The sequence below is a fragment of the Hippoglossus stenolepis genome, chromosome 2 (assembly GCF_022539355.2).
Source record: "Hippoglossus stenolepis isolate QCI-W04-F060 chromosome 2, HSTE1.2, whole genome shotgun sequence".
Classification (NCBI taxonomy): Eukaryota; Metazoa; Chordata; class Actinopteri; order Pleuronectiformes; family Pleuronectidae; genus Hippoglossus; species Hippoglossus stenolepis.
This window is the reverse complement of record NC_061484.1, coordinates 26,391,910-26,405,829: the sequence shown is the minus strand read 5'-3', so window position 1 is coordinate 26,405,829 and position 13,920 is coordinate 26,391,910. Positions and strand designations below refer to the sequence as shown.

The window sequence follows — 13,920 nt, the reverse complement described above, 5'->3', positions numbered from 1 at the left end:
GCTGTCTCATAAAAGGTCAAACCTCCAGTTTAATCGAGCATTATTTACAAAACCCTCCTCCTCAGCTTTAAAAGCCTCCATGACGTTGCTGCACAGCATCTGTCTGACCTCCTCCACCCCTCGACCACATCTCAGGGTCAACAGTCCTCGGACACGTATCTGCTCTCTATCCCCTGCATTGACCTGAGAACTCTTTAACCCAAGCATATGACAGAGAGAGGAGCTCTTTACACCAGACTGAAGCTGCAACCAGCCAACCGATGACGGACCAGAGAAAAACATCTGCAGACAGTCATCACTGTCTCTAGCCAAGAAAAGTCGGTCATGGCATTCGTCAACTTTCAGCTTCACCTGGCAACGACTCCTCTGCAGATTCTGGTCATTCAAGGCTCCAGGGTTTCCTCAGCTTTTATTTTACTACCCAGTCGTAAGAAGAAGAAGAATCCTGGATCCACCCCTTCAATAAAACCTGGTCCAAAAGACAATAAGTTCTTGTTTAGCCTGTGTCCCACCCATCGCCCAGTTTTTGTGTAATCTTACTGACACACAGACAAACAGCAATGAGAACATAACTTCCTTGGTGGAGGTACAAAATATGAATAACAACACATGGAGATTTTTACTCCTTTTTAAAGAATTTATCCTTCATTTAGCTTATTGTGGCTCCATGCATGCGCTACTAGACTCTAACGGTAGATATTCATGTTAACAAAACAATGAAACACTGTGACATTCAAAGCAAAAGTCCCTCCAGCGCATGAGTTTAGTTGTTATTCGATTTTAACTTGTTTCACTCGCACAAAACAAACAGCGTTTCGTGGAATATGGCTCTGGAAAGGCCCTGCACTTCTAAAAATAGATTTTCATGTGGATGATGATGTTCCAGTGCAGCATGTTTGTTCATGAGTGTAAACACCGTGGTCGCTGTCTAATAAGATTTGAGGAAAGATGGCACATGTTACTGTGTGGGCTGGAACTAGGTCTGCTCCATCTGTTGTTTCAGGCAAAGCAAAACAAAAGAGCAGCAAAATGGCCGATGTCCATAATTTAATCAACTTCCTACGCTGCCGACCTTTTCCTTCTGGCTCTCTCCTCTGGTAATCACTCTTCTGCTCTGGACCACACTCGTGTTCCTGGTGAATATACTGATTGGTGTCTCGGCCGATCTGTCCGACATATGGATGAACTGACCAAATCGTCTGAATGCATAACTGATTGGCTGTCGGAAGAATAACTGATTGAAGGAGCTGCAGACGTTCCCTTTGATTCAATCAACGTCCGCACACATCGTCTGTCTGCTGCTCTCCTCATGATGCAGGAAAACAAACCGAGACGCCCCAGTTTCCTTTGACCTCCCAGGGAAACGTTTATGATCTCACACAGTTGATAGAGACACATCTTTATTAATAAAAGCATTTTATTTTCAGAGGTTAAAGAAACATGAGAACGTTTTATTGCGACGGAGGATGTTGAGGATATGTGTGTGATTTTAGTTTATTCTCTAAAAGAAGAACAATCGACGATGAACCGTAGATGGAAACCATGTTGGTCCATCTCTGTGGACTGGGTTGGGGTCAGGGTTCACTAACAACTCTGGTAGCTCATCAACCCAGTGGCCTAATGGATAAGGCATCAGCCTCCGAAGCTGGGGATTGTGGGTTCAAGTCCCACCTGGGTTGACAATGAGGGAACTCAACCCTTGTTATGCAGGTACGAATACTGTGACATTCAGGTGAAGCAGGTTTTGTACTTGTTTAGAATCCAAATCCTTCAATGAGGTTTAATCCTCTGTGTATCTGATTCTAACCTGAGGAAGACGATGCAACACTTTGTGATGACCTTCACCTCAATAAAGTAATTATACAATTGATATGAGGAGTATTATTCTGCCTTCCCACCGATCACTATGCAAAGTTTTGCGACGCCCTTTGCGATCTCATTTGTGTTAATTCAAGTTAATCCCACCTGCGAATAAACACAAGCAAGGAGTATTCGCCTGTTCTTCGGAGGAGAATTCAGATTGGCTGAAGCGATACAGTTTTTCATGTTGTGGAAACAGGCTGAAGTGAGGTGAGGAGAAGCACTGGCTGAAGCAACTGGTGTTCGTGTTGTGGAAACGACAGAGAAACCAGCACCGCTTTGTGACATTTCAAGTCTTTGCATTGACGCCCGAAAAGATAAGATCCTAGTTACATTATGTAGACATTTATACGTCTTAACGTCCGGTTTGAGTTTTACCAGAATTTTGCAACAAGTTATAATCAGACTTTGCTCTGTAACATGTTAACATGAATATAAATGGAATATTCTACTAACAAATCATGTAATCATCATAATCTGTGATATTTCTCTTTCACAATCAGGTCAAAAAGTCGGAACATTGCTGTTCATATAGTCACTTTCCCCCCCAACTGACAACTGAAGGTAATTTTTAAACATTTTTTAAACATTGCACAATTACTGTGTGGACAACTGGGATGATGGATGGTCTCTGTGGCCCCCAGGGGCCAGTTTGAGCACCGTTGATACGCTTCACAGGGCACGAGTGTCGTTATGGTTTACAGCCTAATAAAATACTAATTACATTGGAAATAATATGAACTTCCAAACATTGACACATCTCCAGTGGATTGTGGCTCATTTCCAGAGAGAAGGAGAGGAGATAGATAGATAGAGAGATAGATAGATAGATAGATAGATAGATAGATAGATAGATAGATAGATAGATAGATAGATAGATAGATAGATAGATAGATAGATAGATAGATAGATAGATAGATAGATAGATAGATAGATAGATAGATAGATAGATAGATAGATAGATAGATAGATAGATAGATAGATAGATAGATAGATAGATAGATAGATGGATAGATGGATAGATAGATAGATAGATAGATAGATAGATAGATAGATAGATAGATAGATAGATAGATAGATAGATAGATGGATAGATGGATAGATAGATAGATAGATAGATAGATGATAGATAGATAGATAGATGGATAGATGGATAGATAGATAGATAGATAGATAGATAGATAGATAGATAGATAGATAGATAGATAGATAGATAGATAGATAGATAGATGGATAGATGGATAGATGGATAGATAGATAGATAGATAGATAGATAGATAGATGGATAGATGGATAGATGGATAGATAGATAGATAGATAGATAGATAGATAGATAGATAGATAGATAGATAGATAGTGATAGATAGATAGATAGATGAGATGATGATGATAGAAGATAGATAGATAGATAGATGATAGATAGATAGATAGATAGATAGATAGATAGATAGATGGATAGATGGATAGATGGATAGATAGATAGATAGATAGATAGATAGATAGATAGATAGATAGATAGATGATAGATAGATAGATAGATAGATAGATAGATAGATAGATAGATAGATAGATAGATAGATGATAGATGGATAGATAGAGATAGATAGATTAGATAGATAGATAGATAGATAGATAGATAGATAGATAGATAGATAGATAGATAGATAGATGGATAGATAGATAGATAGATAGATAGATAGATAGATAGATAGATAGATAGATAGATAGATAGATAGATAGATAGATGGATAGATAGATAGACAGACAGACAGACAGACAGACAGACAGACAGACAGACAGACAGACAGATAGATAGATAGAAAGATAAACAGATGGATAGACGGATAGACGGATGGACGGACGGACAGATAGATCAAATTCTTAATGATTTCTGAACAAGATTTCTAGCTTAATTATTTTATTTAAATATGTATTATCATATTACACATTTCATTATATTGTTTGTATTTTGGCATGTTTTTTGCTGTACAGATGAAATGCTGAAACATCATTTACATCATCACTTGTCCTGATGATGATGACATTGATCCTCAGGGACTCGGGGGGGGGCTGATGACCTTCTTGATCCAGTCAGTGAGCCTGGTGATGCGAGTGTAGACGCCATAGTAGCCTGGACGCCCGCAGCCTTTGCCCCAGCTCACCACCCCGGCCAGCACCCAGCGACCTGACGGGCCCTGACAAACCAAGGGACCACCGGAGTCCCCCTGACAGAGACAGGCAGCGTTAAATTGGCATGAAGTGAGATTTTAACGGCTCTATATTCAAGAAAGACCATAATACTAAAAGCTGATGGTCAATACTGGTGACTTGCTTGTTAAATCAATTGGTGCATGGATGCCTGGCTTTTAAATATAATTTATGGGCTCTTTATGGGGAATACAAAAAGAGCCCATAAAGAGGCCGCCCCCTTTCAGGATGCATCCAACTCACACCAGTTAAGTTTAACTTGTTTTGCCGTCTTGCATATCTCGATAAAAAGGGGAAACTAAATACACCCAGAGTGGAGCTTTCTATTGACATTTAATTTTGTCAAATTTAAAACAGTATAGGAACCTTACTGAATATTAGGAAGCTGTTTGTAGTGCACAATTTAACGCTTTACTTTGATGTAAGCCTGCATTCAGCATGTAGGCCACCGGGGGGCAGCACAGCGACCTGCGAGCAGCTCTTTGATGGCGTGTGATCACACCGTGGACGTGAACGTGTCAAACTGCTGGTTTCACACTCCCAGCAGATAAAGAGCAGCATTAGCATGCGGAGTGTTTCTGTCCAACCGACAAATAGAGATTCACCCTGTTCAGCTCTATGCTTCCGCTCAACTGTCTGCCTCCTCCACCCGAGTGTGTCAGGACCAAAGTTGGGTTGTGTTTGGGCAAAAGTCTTGAAATGATATCGGGGTTTGGGTCCGATCACACTGGCTGGGCTATTTACCAGATATTTTTATATGACATGTGCCTGTAATCTGGGAAAACATCAGGTTTGGGTTGAGCTCGGCAAATTTTCTCACCGGTTCAGTCGGGTTCAGACAGAAAATTATGGCCGGACTTTTATGGGCTCACAGTTTTAACGCTTTTTCACTGCAGCTCAAAGCAACGCTGAGGAGATGAGATTCAACCAGAGAAATAAAGATGTAAAAACAAAGCAGAAAACTTTAGGATGGTGAATAAGCTTCGCTGTGAGCTGCTAAGTGCCATCTTTTATTTCACATAGTAATTTAATCCATTGTTGAGATACAATATTAGTTATTGTGCAGCTTTAAATTAAAGCTTAACTGACGTGGAGAGGAAACAATCTTTTGTTGTGTGTGTTCCTACCTGACAGGCGTCTTTCTCTCCAGCGCTATAACCAGCGCAAAGCATTCTGGGAGTGACCAGGTTGCCGTAGGAGCGAACGCAGGCTTCCTCACTGACCAGATGAACGTCCACCTTCTGAAGCACATTACTGGCTTTGCCTGGAGGAGGTCAAAGGTCAAAAAGGTCAGTGAGTAAAGTAGAACAGATTTTTCCTCTTTTTAGTAAAGACAAATCATAAACTATATTTTCTCTTCTCCCTCAAGTTACTGAGCTGAGCGTCTTCACTGCTCTGTTTTAATTCAACCAGTGGACGTCAGCGACACAGTGAAACATGTGAGACTGCAGTGACTCCTCAACTTTAACAGAGTTCAACTTGCAAAGTCCAACATTAAACTCATGGATGTTTAACACAGCAACGAGCAGAACAATGTCCCGTCAATTCTCAGAAAACTTTAGGTGTCACATTCAAAGTGCGACTGATGAACTGCCTTTTTTTTTGAAAGACCACACAAGTCACCAAAGTTCACTTCCTGTGAAAATATTATTGCATAACACAAAAAGCCAGTGGAACACAAAGTTTTATGTTCGTCCAGAAACAGGAATAAAACAACTTTATAGCAAAGCAAAAAAAACCTGTGTTTGGACTTAATTCCTTATAAATGAAACCTACAAGTCAAGTGCACCAAATAAAAGTCCACTTTGAGATTGTTAATGTTTATAAAGCTGCATAGTTATTTTAAAAGTGTCTTTTTACAAGGTTCAGTGAAGGTTTAATTCAATTTATTATAATACTGGATTGTTTTTTCTTGACCTTTTGTCCTGTGGAAAGGATTTTTAAAAGATTATAGGTTTTCAGTCATCCGGGGATTTATTGAATTTCTTGTGGTGATCATGAAAATACAATTTATCAGGATGTAATTATTAGCATTAGCACAACTTGGAGCAAAACTCAACTGAGCTGAACAACGTTTGTTTCATGAGCTAAAGTGAGTTCTGATTACTCGTTGGAATTAATTGCAATGTGACTGTGCGGCTTGGATTTAGACTTATGCTTCCTACAGGGAAAATCTTTACGAGTCACTAATTCAAAGGAGACAAATTCATGATCATTTTAAACTGTGTTATTACTATAAAAGGTTCGCATCACTTTCCTCAAACTGTCTGTTGCTGCAGCTCCTCTTTTCAGCCTCTGTCTGAAACACTTGGTTTTACCTCCTGTCTCTTTAAAGCCCCCCCCTCCCATAAAGCCCAGTCTGCTCTGATTGGTCAACCGCTCCCAGTATATGCAGGAAATGTCCATAGTCTATTTTAATACGAAATCCCACTGTCTACCAACACTTCACCCTCCCATTCCCTTCTCACCCCCCTCGCTGACAGCCCCCCAGCCGGTGACCCAGCAGAGCAGGCCCGGGTCCAGCCGGTGGGTCGGTGGGGGCAGGCAGACGGGTCGAGCCTGTCCAGCCTGCGGAGGGGAGGGGGGGCGGTCCAGCTTCAGGAGGGCCAGGTCGTAGTCTTGGGTTCTGTTGTCGTAGTCTTTGTGGAGATGGATCTCCTGGACTCGGGCCACCTCCTCCGTGGGGCTGCTGGGACTGAGGAGGAGTTTACCCAGGTAGACTGTCCACAAGGAGGCGGAGCGGAGCCTTCAGGAGGAGGAGGAGGAGGAGGAGGAGGAGGAGGAGGAAGAGGAGGAGGAGGAAGAGGAGAAAGTCACTTGTCATGTGTTATAGGAGCTTTATCTTACACTTAATGTTGCTTCTTTCGTGTCTTTTAAAACATACTTTATTTCACAAACAAAAGCCTCATCGAAGTTTTAAGATTCAGTAAATGCAAACTTGAATAATTACTAATTATTAATTATAAAAACAGTACAAAAAACAAGCAGAGCAGTTTTTAATCCTCCACAGGATGTTCTGGTCATAGATAGAAATGTATATAAATACAGAAATATGCTGGTTTTGAGTCAAACAGGCTGTTACACTTAAAGCCTGAACAGCAAAGACACAACAAAAGCACTGAAAATAAAGGAAATTCAAAGAAAACAGAGAAATAACAATAATAATTAATTTAATTTGTTTGTCGAAGAAGCACTTTATAACACCTCGCTCATCCCACCACTTCCTCCTCTCTCTCTCTTCCTGCACGTACCAGTCGTCATAGAAACAGTGGGCGGCGGACACCACCCACTGGTTGGAGATGAGAGCCCCCCCGCAGATGTGGGTACCCCGCACCTGAAGGCTGGTCTGCCATGGCCACTCCCCCTCCAAGGCGTTGGTGCCCCCGACAATACGACTGGAGACCTGCCTCAGGCCGCACTCTGAACACACACACACACACACACACACACAGTATTTAGCATGTACTTGCTGTCTTTATTTGCAAAGTGTGTGTGCGTGTGTGTTTGTGTGTTTGTGTGTCTGTGTGTGTTATCTGACCACACTGTTTTTCATCTGAGGCGTCTGGGCAGTCGGCAACAGAATCACACTCTGGGTTTGGCCTCTTCAGACACGTTCCATCAGCACACACATAGGTCATATCTGTGCACTGTACACCTGGACACACACACACACACACACACACACACACACACACACACACACACACACACACACACACACATAAAAAGACAAACTGCTGCAGCTGTAGCACGTATCCACGCTGTGTGTGTCCCAGTGTCACATTACCCAAGACCTCCAGTAAATATTCTACACAACAGGATGTAAAGAGGCATTTATTACGTGTGTGTGTGTGTGTGTGTGTGTGTGTGTGTGTGTGTGTGTGTGTGTGTGTGTTACCATTAGTGCAGTTCATCTCATCTGTGGCTCCAGGGCAGTCCGGCTGTTGGTCACACACCTTGGTGTAGTCCACACATCGACTGTCATCCTCTGGACACTGGTACTGAGAGCACACACACACACACACACACACACACACACACACACACACACACACAAACACACAAACACAAACACACACACAATATGACAATCTATGCGATTGAAATACTATATAACAAAGCAATCAATGCGCTTTTAATAGTATTTGGAGGCTACTTCATGACCCGGCTATATCAACACATAAAGAACAAAACAAATATTTGCCTTGTAGTTTAATGAGCTGCCAAATACCACATGTTTTTATACTGTGAGGAACGGTCTGCCATCACAGTGAAGAAAAGAAATCAAGGGGAAAAAGCAGGCCCATCAAATCAGATTAGCATCACTCTGACTGTTAAGCCAGCTTGCTTTCATACGACGAGGCTCGTGTCTCATATGTTTAAACATTTTCTGCCGTCAGCAAGTTCTGTTCCATAAAACTGGCTCAACTGCCACAAGTGGCATCACAAGTTGTACGGTGGAGGCTTGTGGTTTATTTCACCCCTGAATAGCTCGTGTTGTTGGATCCTTGTGTCAAGAATTCATACAATCAGGAAGTCCCGTTGTAATACCAGTTTCATTTGGCAGTAAATGGCTCAAACATATAAATGCGTGGGACTTTACTGGGTTTCGGTGAACTTATCTATTGTTGTTGTTCTTTCTGTGTCTCTGAGGAAAAAAATACATTATGTGTAAATGAGCATTGGAGAAATACCACAGTTCCTCTCGTCAAGTCCATTGGGACAGTCCTTGATTCCATCACAGGCAGGAACACACAGGCCATTAACGGTGCACAGAAACCAGCCTGGGCAAGCTACACAACACACAGACACACAATTAAATGATATTAACACAACTGAAGCAAAGTCAAATCGTCTCTCTCTCGTCTAAACGTCTTGTCTGTGTCTCTCCTGCATCCACAGCTTACGATCTGATAGGTTGAAGACGCTGTAGTGCAGCTGAAGGCCCGGCCCTGTGAGTGACACCTGGGACGTCATGACGACGGTCACCACCCTGGACACCGGGAAGACTCGTTCAATGTATGTCTGCGGACTCCTGGTGCCGCACAGTCTGAGCAAGGGACAGAGACGCTGGGATCAAACTCCACTTACTGTATGTTTCTCTACATAGTCGACAAGAACTTTGAAAAACACAAAAGATTTATCATTTCTGCTCTCTGTGTGTGTGTGTGTGTGTGTGTGTGTGTGTGTGTGTGTGTGTGTGTGTGTGTGTGTGTGTGTGTGTGTGTGTGTGTGTGTGTGGTGGGTGTTTATGCGTGCGTCTGTCACGCAGCTGGCGATGAAACAAACTGAAAGGTCTGCACCTCAGGACCTGTGTGGAAACACTTCACATGTTTCCTGTCACATGTCTCACCACAGACAGGTGTATGACCTATGTGTGTGCCTTTGTATGTGGTCTATTTATTGCTGCCTCCAGTTTGGCCTAAAAAAATTAAAGTAGGTCTGAGCGTGTTGTTTTGTAGTTTGAGGTTTACTGACCTTTCAGTTATTCTCATTTCGATACACACGTCAAAATGGTACACATGGTAATTTGGGGAAACATAAGCGACATAAAGTCACACAAATCATAAGTAATGATATGAATGAATACATAATTCAACATTTACAGTATATTTGCTGACCTAAGTACTAATTACATAGTGTAAAAACTCCATTTATGAAGTTTTCCCACACAGCAGCAGGACTCGCCGTGGAGGAGCTCACCTGCGGTCCTGGACGATCCACTGACCCTGGGTGCAGGCCTCATTGTCGCCAGCTCTGTTCAGCTTGTAGCCCTCGAACTCCAGGGACAGACCCATCCATGAACTGGGCATCTAGAGTAAATACAAAAATACAATAAAGTGCAAACACACACCAAATAAAAGTCATGCTTCAATGCAACAATCACTAAATCAACCGGGAGAGAAAGAAAAAGGATGAGGGAGAGTCTTACAGTAAAGACCCAGGTGCAGTGGGTGTCTGGAGGGTAGTAGCTTGGGAAAAAGGGGGTCCTCAGTGTCCCCTGGACCCCTGACACTGCCCTCAGCTCTATGGTGGAGTTACACTCTGGGAGAGAAATATTTCATTTCACAATATGAATGCAAAAGTTCATCTTGAATTCTATGGCATCCAGGCCTGAGCTTCACAGAAGGATAGAACCTGCTGTTTTGATCCAACCTATTCACCAACATCTCGGCCGTCAACCTCTGGGTCACCATGCTAGTGGGATGATTTTAGGACTAGTTAAGAAGGTGTGGTGGTTTAGGTGGTCTTACCTTGGCGGTCCCAGGCCTGTGCGGACAAAGAGAAGGGCTCTTTGTTGTTGTAAAGTCCCTGTTTCCAAACCACCGTCATCCACTCACCTGAAGACAGGACATTGACCACACGCTCCTGTCGACTGCAGCCATCAACACTGAGAGGATAAATAAAACAATTGGCATTTCTGTATGTCAGTATTGAGCTAATGTGTCACAGCCGGTGAAAGATCCATGAAAGAGACTCACGATGCGATGAGGCGAGTATCGGTGGGGGTGAGGGAATCGAACACCACCAGCCGGCCCTGGCACTGTGGCAGCAGCAACTCCATGTGGAGCTCCAGCTGGGAGCCAGGGGCCGCCTGGAGGTGCCACAGGCAGGAGGAACGCTGTGTGTCGGGGCCACTGAGAGCCACCGGGCCTCTGGACAGCACCTCCTGGTGGTAGCAACAGTCTTAGGGAAAGCATATTGATGATAATGAGTAAATTGTGTGTTTAAACTATGGATTTTAGCGTAGCTGGCAACTATTAAACCTAATATTCCGTGGGGGCCAGGAACAATCATTAGCTCGTGTGAGAGACTGAGCTAAATGGTATTGAGTCATAGATGGTTCTGAAAATATGGAATTTCTTCAGCCCAAAAAAGAGGAAACTCAATATTCCACAAACAAGCAATGGGCCCTAAAGAGGTAAAAGGAACTGATATAAACAGCGGCTATGAACTAACTAACTAACCAACTAAATACTTCCTGCATTTAAATCCACTGTTTCCTGGGTCACACCATTTTTCCAGGTGAGCCCAGCAGTGGACGTTAGGAGACCTCCTCAGAACTGGTAAAACAGATTAATCTAAAGCTCAATGATACAAAAGCTATCTACGCTACATGTAGAACTGATGTGTTGCAAACAAACAAAATAAGCTGTGTGTTATGTGTCTGTGAGTAACTAAGAGAAATGAAAGTGTCGGAGCATGTGGGTCACACTGCGGCTGCAGATGAGGCCGTCACAGGATTTAACACTTTGTGGCTTGTGTCAGTGTCTCTGGCTTACCGAATACAATAGCAATCTAGCATTAGCCTACCTCCAAGGCCAAGAGCAGAGCATTGGCTAACCACGTGTGACTCTGACCATTGTGTCGCAGCCAAGATGCTAACATCACATGCTATCTTCTGTCGTGCTCGTTTCTGGAAAGTTAACTTCAACACATGCTGACGTTTTGACACTGAAATCGTATCTCATTGTGATAACGTCCTTCACAAATCAGGAAACATCCTTTTAAAGGTCTCTAAAGTTCTGTAATCTTTAAGTTCAAGACAGAAGAAGCTGATGCCAAAGTGATGATTGTTAATATCTAACATGCACGTTCCCTCTCTCCTCCATTTCTCTCACCGCTGACCGACAGCGAAGGGAGGTGGAGGAGGTATCCATCGACGCTGACCATCTGTCCCTCCCCCGACCCTCCGGCCTCCCTCAGGCCCTTCGCCAGGCTCGTAGTGACCTTCTTCTGCGTCACCCACCCAACATGGCTGCTTGGCACTGACATCACTATCCAGACGTGAGCCACAACACTCCCATTTCTGCAACAAACAAAGCAGAGAACAGCACCTCACGACCATTAGCATTGATCGGAAAGTTCAAGCGTGTCGCACATGTGGACGGACACTAATTAATTTCCCGCGAGTGAGCCAGATGATCTGTATTAGATTTGGAAACTTAACGATTGTGACTAGTGAGGCTGATGCCAATTCTGCTATTGGGGAGTTGAAAATTCACGTTACCAAATTTCAATGGGTTCTTTCCTGACCAACATTGCATCCTTCTAAGTTTCGTGGTAATCTGTCCAGTAGTTTTTGCGTAATCCTTCAAACAAACAAACAAAAGCAGATAAAAAACATAACTTCTTTGGCACAGGTAATGAATGTGGCAACACGGTGAGTTATGGCAAACCAGGCTGTTCTCGCTCTGGGCAGGAACATCCACTTTCAGCCAACATGGTACCAGACTGGAGCCAGTTCCGTCACATTCACTGCAGTTATTATTGATTTGTAAAAGAAACAGTTTGATCCACGTACGCAAAGGCGAAGACAGTGGTGTGGATGAAGTATCGAGAAAGACTTGAGCCTTTCATTATCTTCGCTACCTGAAAGAAGAAACAGAAAAACACCATCAACCTCCCTAATTTACAGTCTTACCTCAGTATGCATTTAGCTTCAGAGTATTTCTATCAGGAAGGACAGAAAAACACTTAAGTCCCTAACTGTGGTGATCCAAGTTATTCCAGTTTACATCAGCATCACAGGAATTCACAGTCCCTACTCACCATGGTCTTTACTCCCCCGGCCTCTTTCTGGAAGACAGGGCTGCTGTGAGAGGACAGATCAGCAGAGAAGTTCCTGTTGAGGATGGACATGTAGGCTGCGTACTGCTGCTGGACACGAGGCTCCAGAAACCAAACCCTGTACTCTGTTGGAGAGGAAGGTGAGTTAATCACTGCTGTTCATACACTCATGTCTCAAGTATGGATTCAAAATAGATAAGTACTGAATAGAGAAGACAAGAAAGAAGTACTCACCCAGGAGGTACCAGGCCAGCATGGCCCCTCCGACAATGAGGATGATGAGGAGGTTGATGGCAAAGGCCAGGAGACACTTGCATGATCGAGTGTTCCTGACGGGTGGAGCCACAGCTTGTGCACCAGCTTCAACCTGTGGAGGAGAACAGATACAAATTCTGAAAGTCCAATATAAAATCCAATCACACGTGTTTTGTCTCACGAGTGGGATAGTTTCCCAGTGGGTTATATTTAGGCACTGGGTTGACAGGCTCTGCCGTTTTATCTCCCGGGGCGACATTTATCTTTATTGAGGATCCAGACTTTTAATTTGTGGAAAAGACCTTTTCCATTGACTTTTTGTGGAATGTCACAGTTGCCCCATAAGATTACATTGTAGCTACTGGCATTCCCCTTTAAAGTCCCCACCTGCCGAATTACAAAAGACATTCACAGAAGAACACGTGAGAAGGACGGGTTATGTTCTCTTCCCTCTAGCTAACACATTTTAGCTTAAACTCTACGTAGAACACCTTTTGGTTTTTGTTCATTTTTTCATTCAGTCTATTGTTCATATAATTAATATACAGCAAAATCAAGCACATCCATCTTTCTCACACCGAGTTCTGTTGAATGCCGGTTTGCTCTAACGGCTCAATACGTTCGCCACACAGAAGTCTAAATGTAGCGACTGATAAAACTCCTAATGCAAATGTATTTCTGTTTTTTAGCATCACTCACCCCATCCTTCACAGAAGCAGTTGTGATCTCCTGGTCAAATGGAAATGACTTCACAGAGCCGTGCTTGAACGCCATTACATCACTCCGCGTCCTTTGTTCCATGACAAACCATCTCACTGTCTCTGATGCGAGTCTCCGATTTAACAGCTGTTATTTAGCATCTCTGGAAAGTCACGTTAGCATAGACTTCGCTCCGACAGAGAACGAGGCCGACCTCTGTTAGTCAGCCCGAAAGTATTTTTTAAAAAGTCGTTATTTCCCATTTCCCTCAATGATTATGAGGAGGAATAAAGCTCCATCGTGAATGTTGTAGAGCAGATGGGAGTC

General features: G+C 43.1%; 1 protein-coding gene and 1 non-coding gene across 2 annotated transcripts; one reads left to right on the top strand and one right to left on the bottom strand.

Moving 5' to 3' along the window:
• The first annotated feature begins 1,606 nt into the window (after positions 1–1,606).
• trnar-ccg lies at positions 1,607–1,679 on the top strand. The gene has a single exon. It is a non-coding gene; the product is annotated as a tRNA-Arg (tRNA).
• Positions 1,680–3,821: 2,142 nt separating this feature from the next.
• On the bottom strand, positions 3,822–13,914 carry LOC118115879 (transmembrane protease serine 6). The gene is made up of 17 exons (XM_047341869.1): positions 13,594–13,914; positions 12,874–13,006; positions 12,622–12,764; positions 12,374–12,441; positions 11,691–11,878; positions 10,551–10,755; positions 10,323–10,459; positions 10,001–10,113; positions 9,772–9,881; positions 8,976–9,118; positions 8,767–8,861; positions 7,967–8,090; positions 7,607–7,723; positions 7,320–7,488; positions 6,537–6,814; positions 5,196–5,332; positions 3,822–4,085 (listed from the first exon to the last, which is right to left on the bottom strand). Exons 1-17 carry the CDS (start codon positions 13,693–13,695, stop codon positions 3,912–3,914), a joined length of 2,436 nt encoding a protein of 811 aa, XP_047197825.1. The 5' UTR covers positions 13,696–13,914; the 3' UTR covers positions 3,822–3,911.
• Positions 13,915–13,920: the final 6 nt, after the last annotated feature.

What these genes read in the sequence shown, in the direction of transcription:
- LOC118115879 (XM_047341869.1), bottom strand. Translation starts at nt 13,695, where the DNA reads ATGGAACAAAGGACGCGGAGTGATGTAATGGCGTTCAAGCACGGCTCT. An exon ending in CTGCTTCTGTGAAGGATGGG is followed by an intron (nt 13,007 to 13,593) that starts GTGAGTGATGCT and finishes TCTCCTCCACAG; the next exon opens with GTTGAAGCTGGTGCACAAGC. An exon ending in CTCAGATGAAAAACAGTGTG is followed by an intron (nt 7,489 to 7,606) that starts GTCAGATAACAC and finishes GTGTGTGTTCAG; the next exon opens with AGTGCGGCCTGAGGCAGGTC.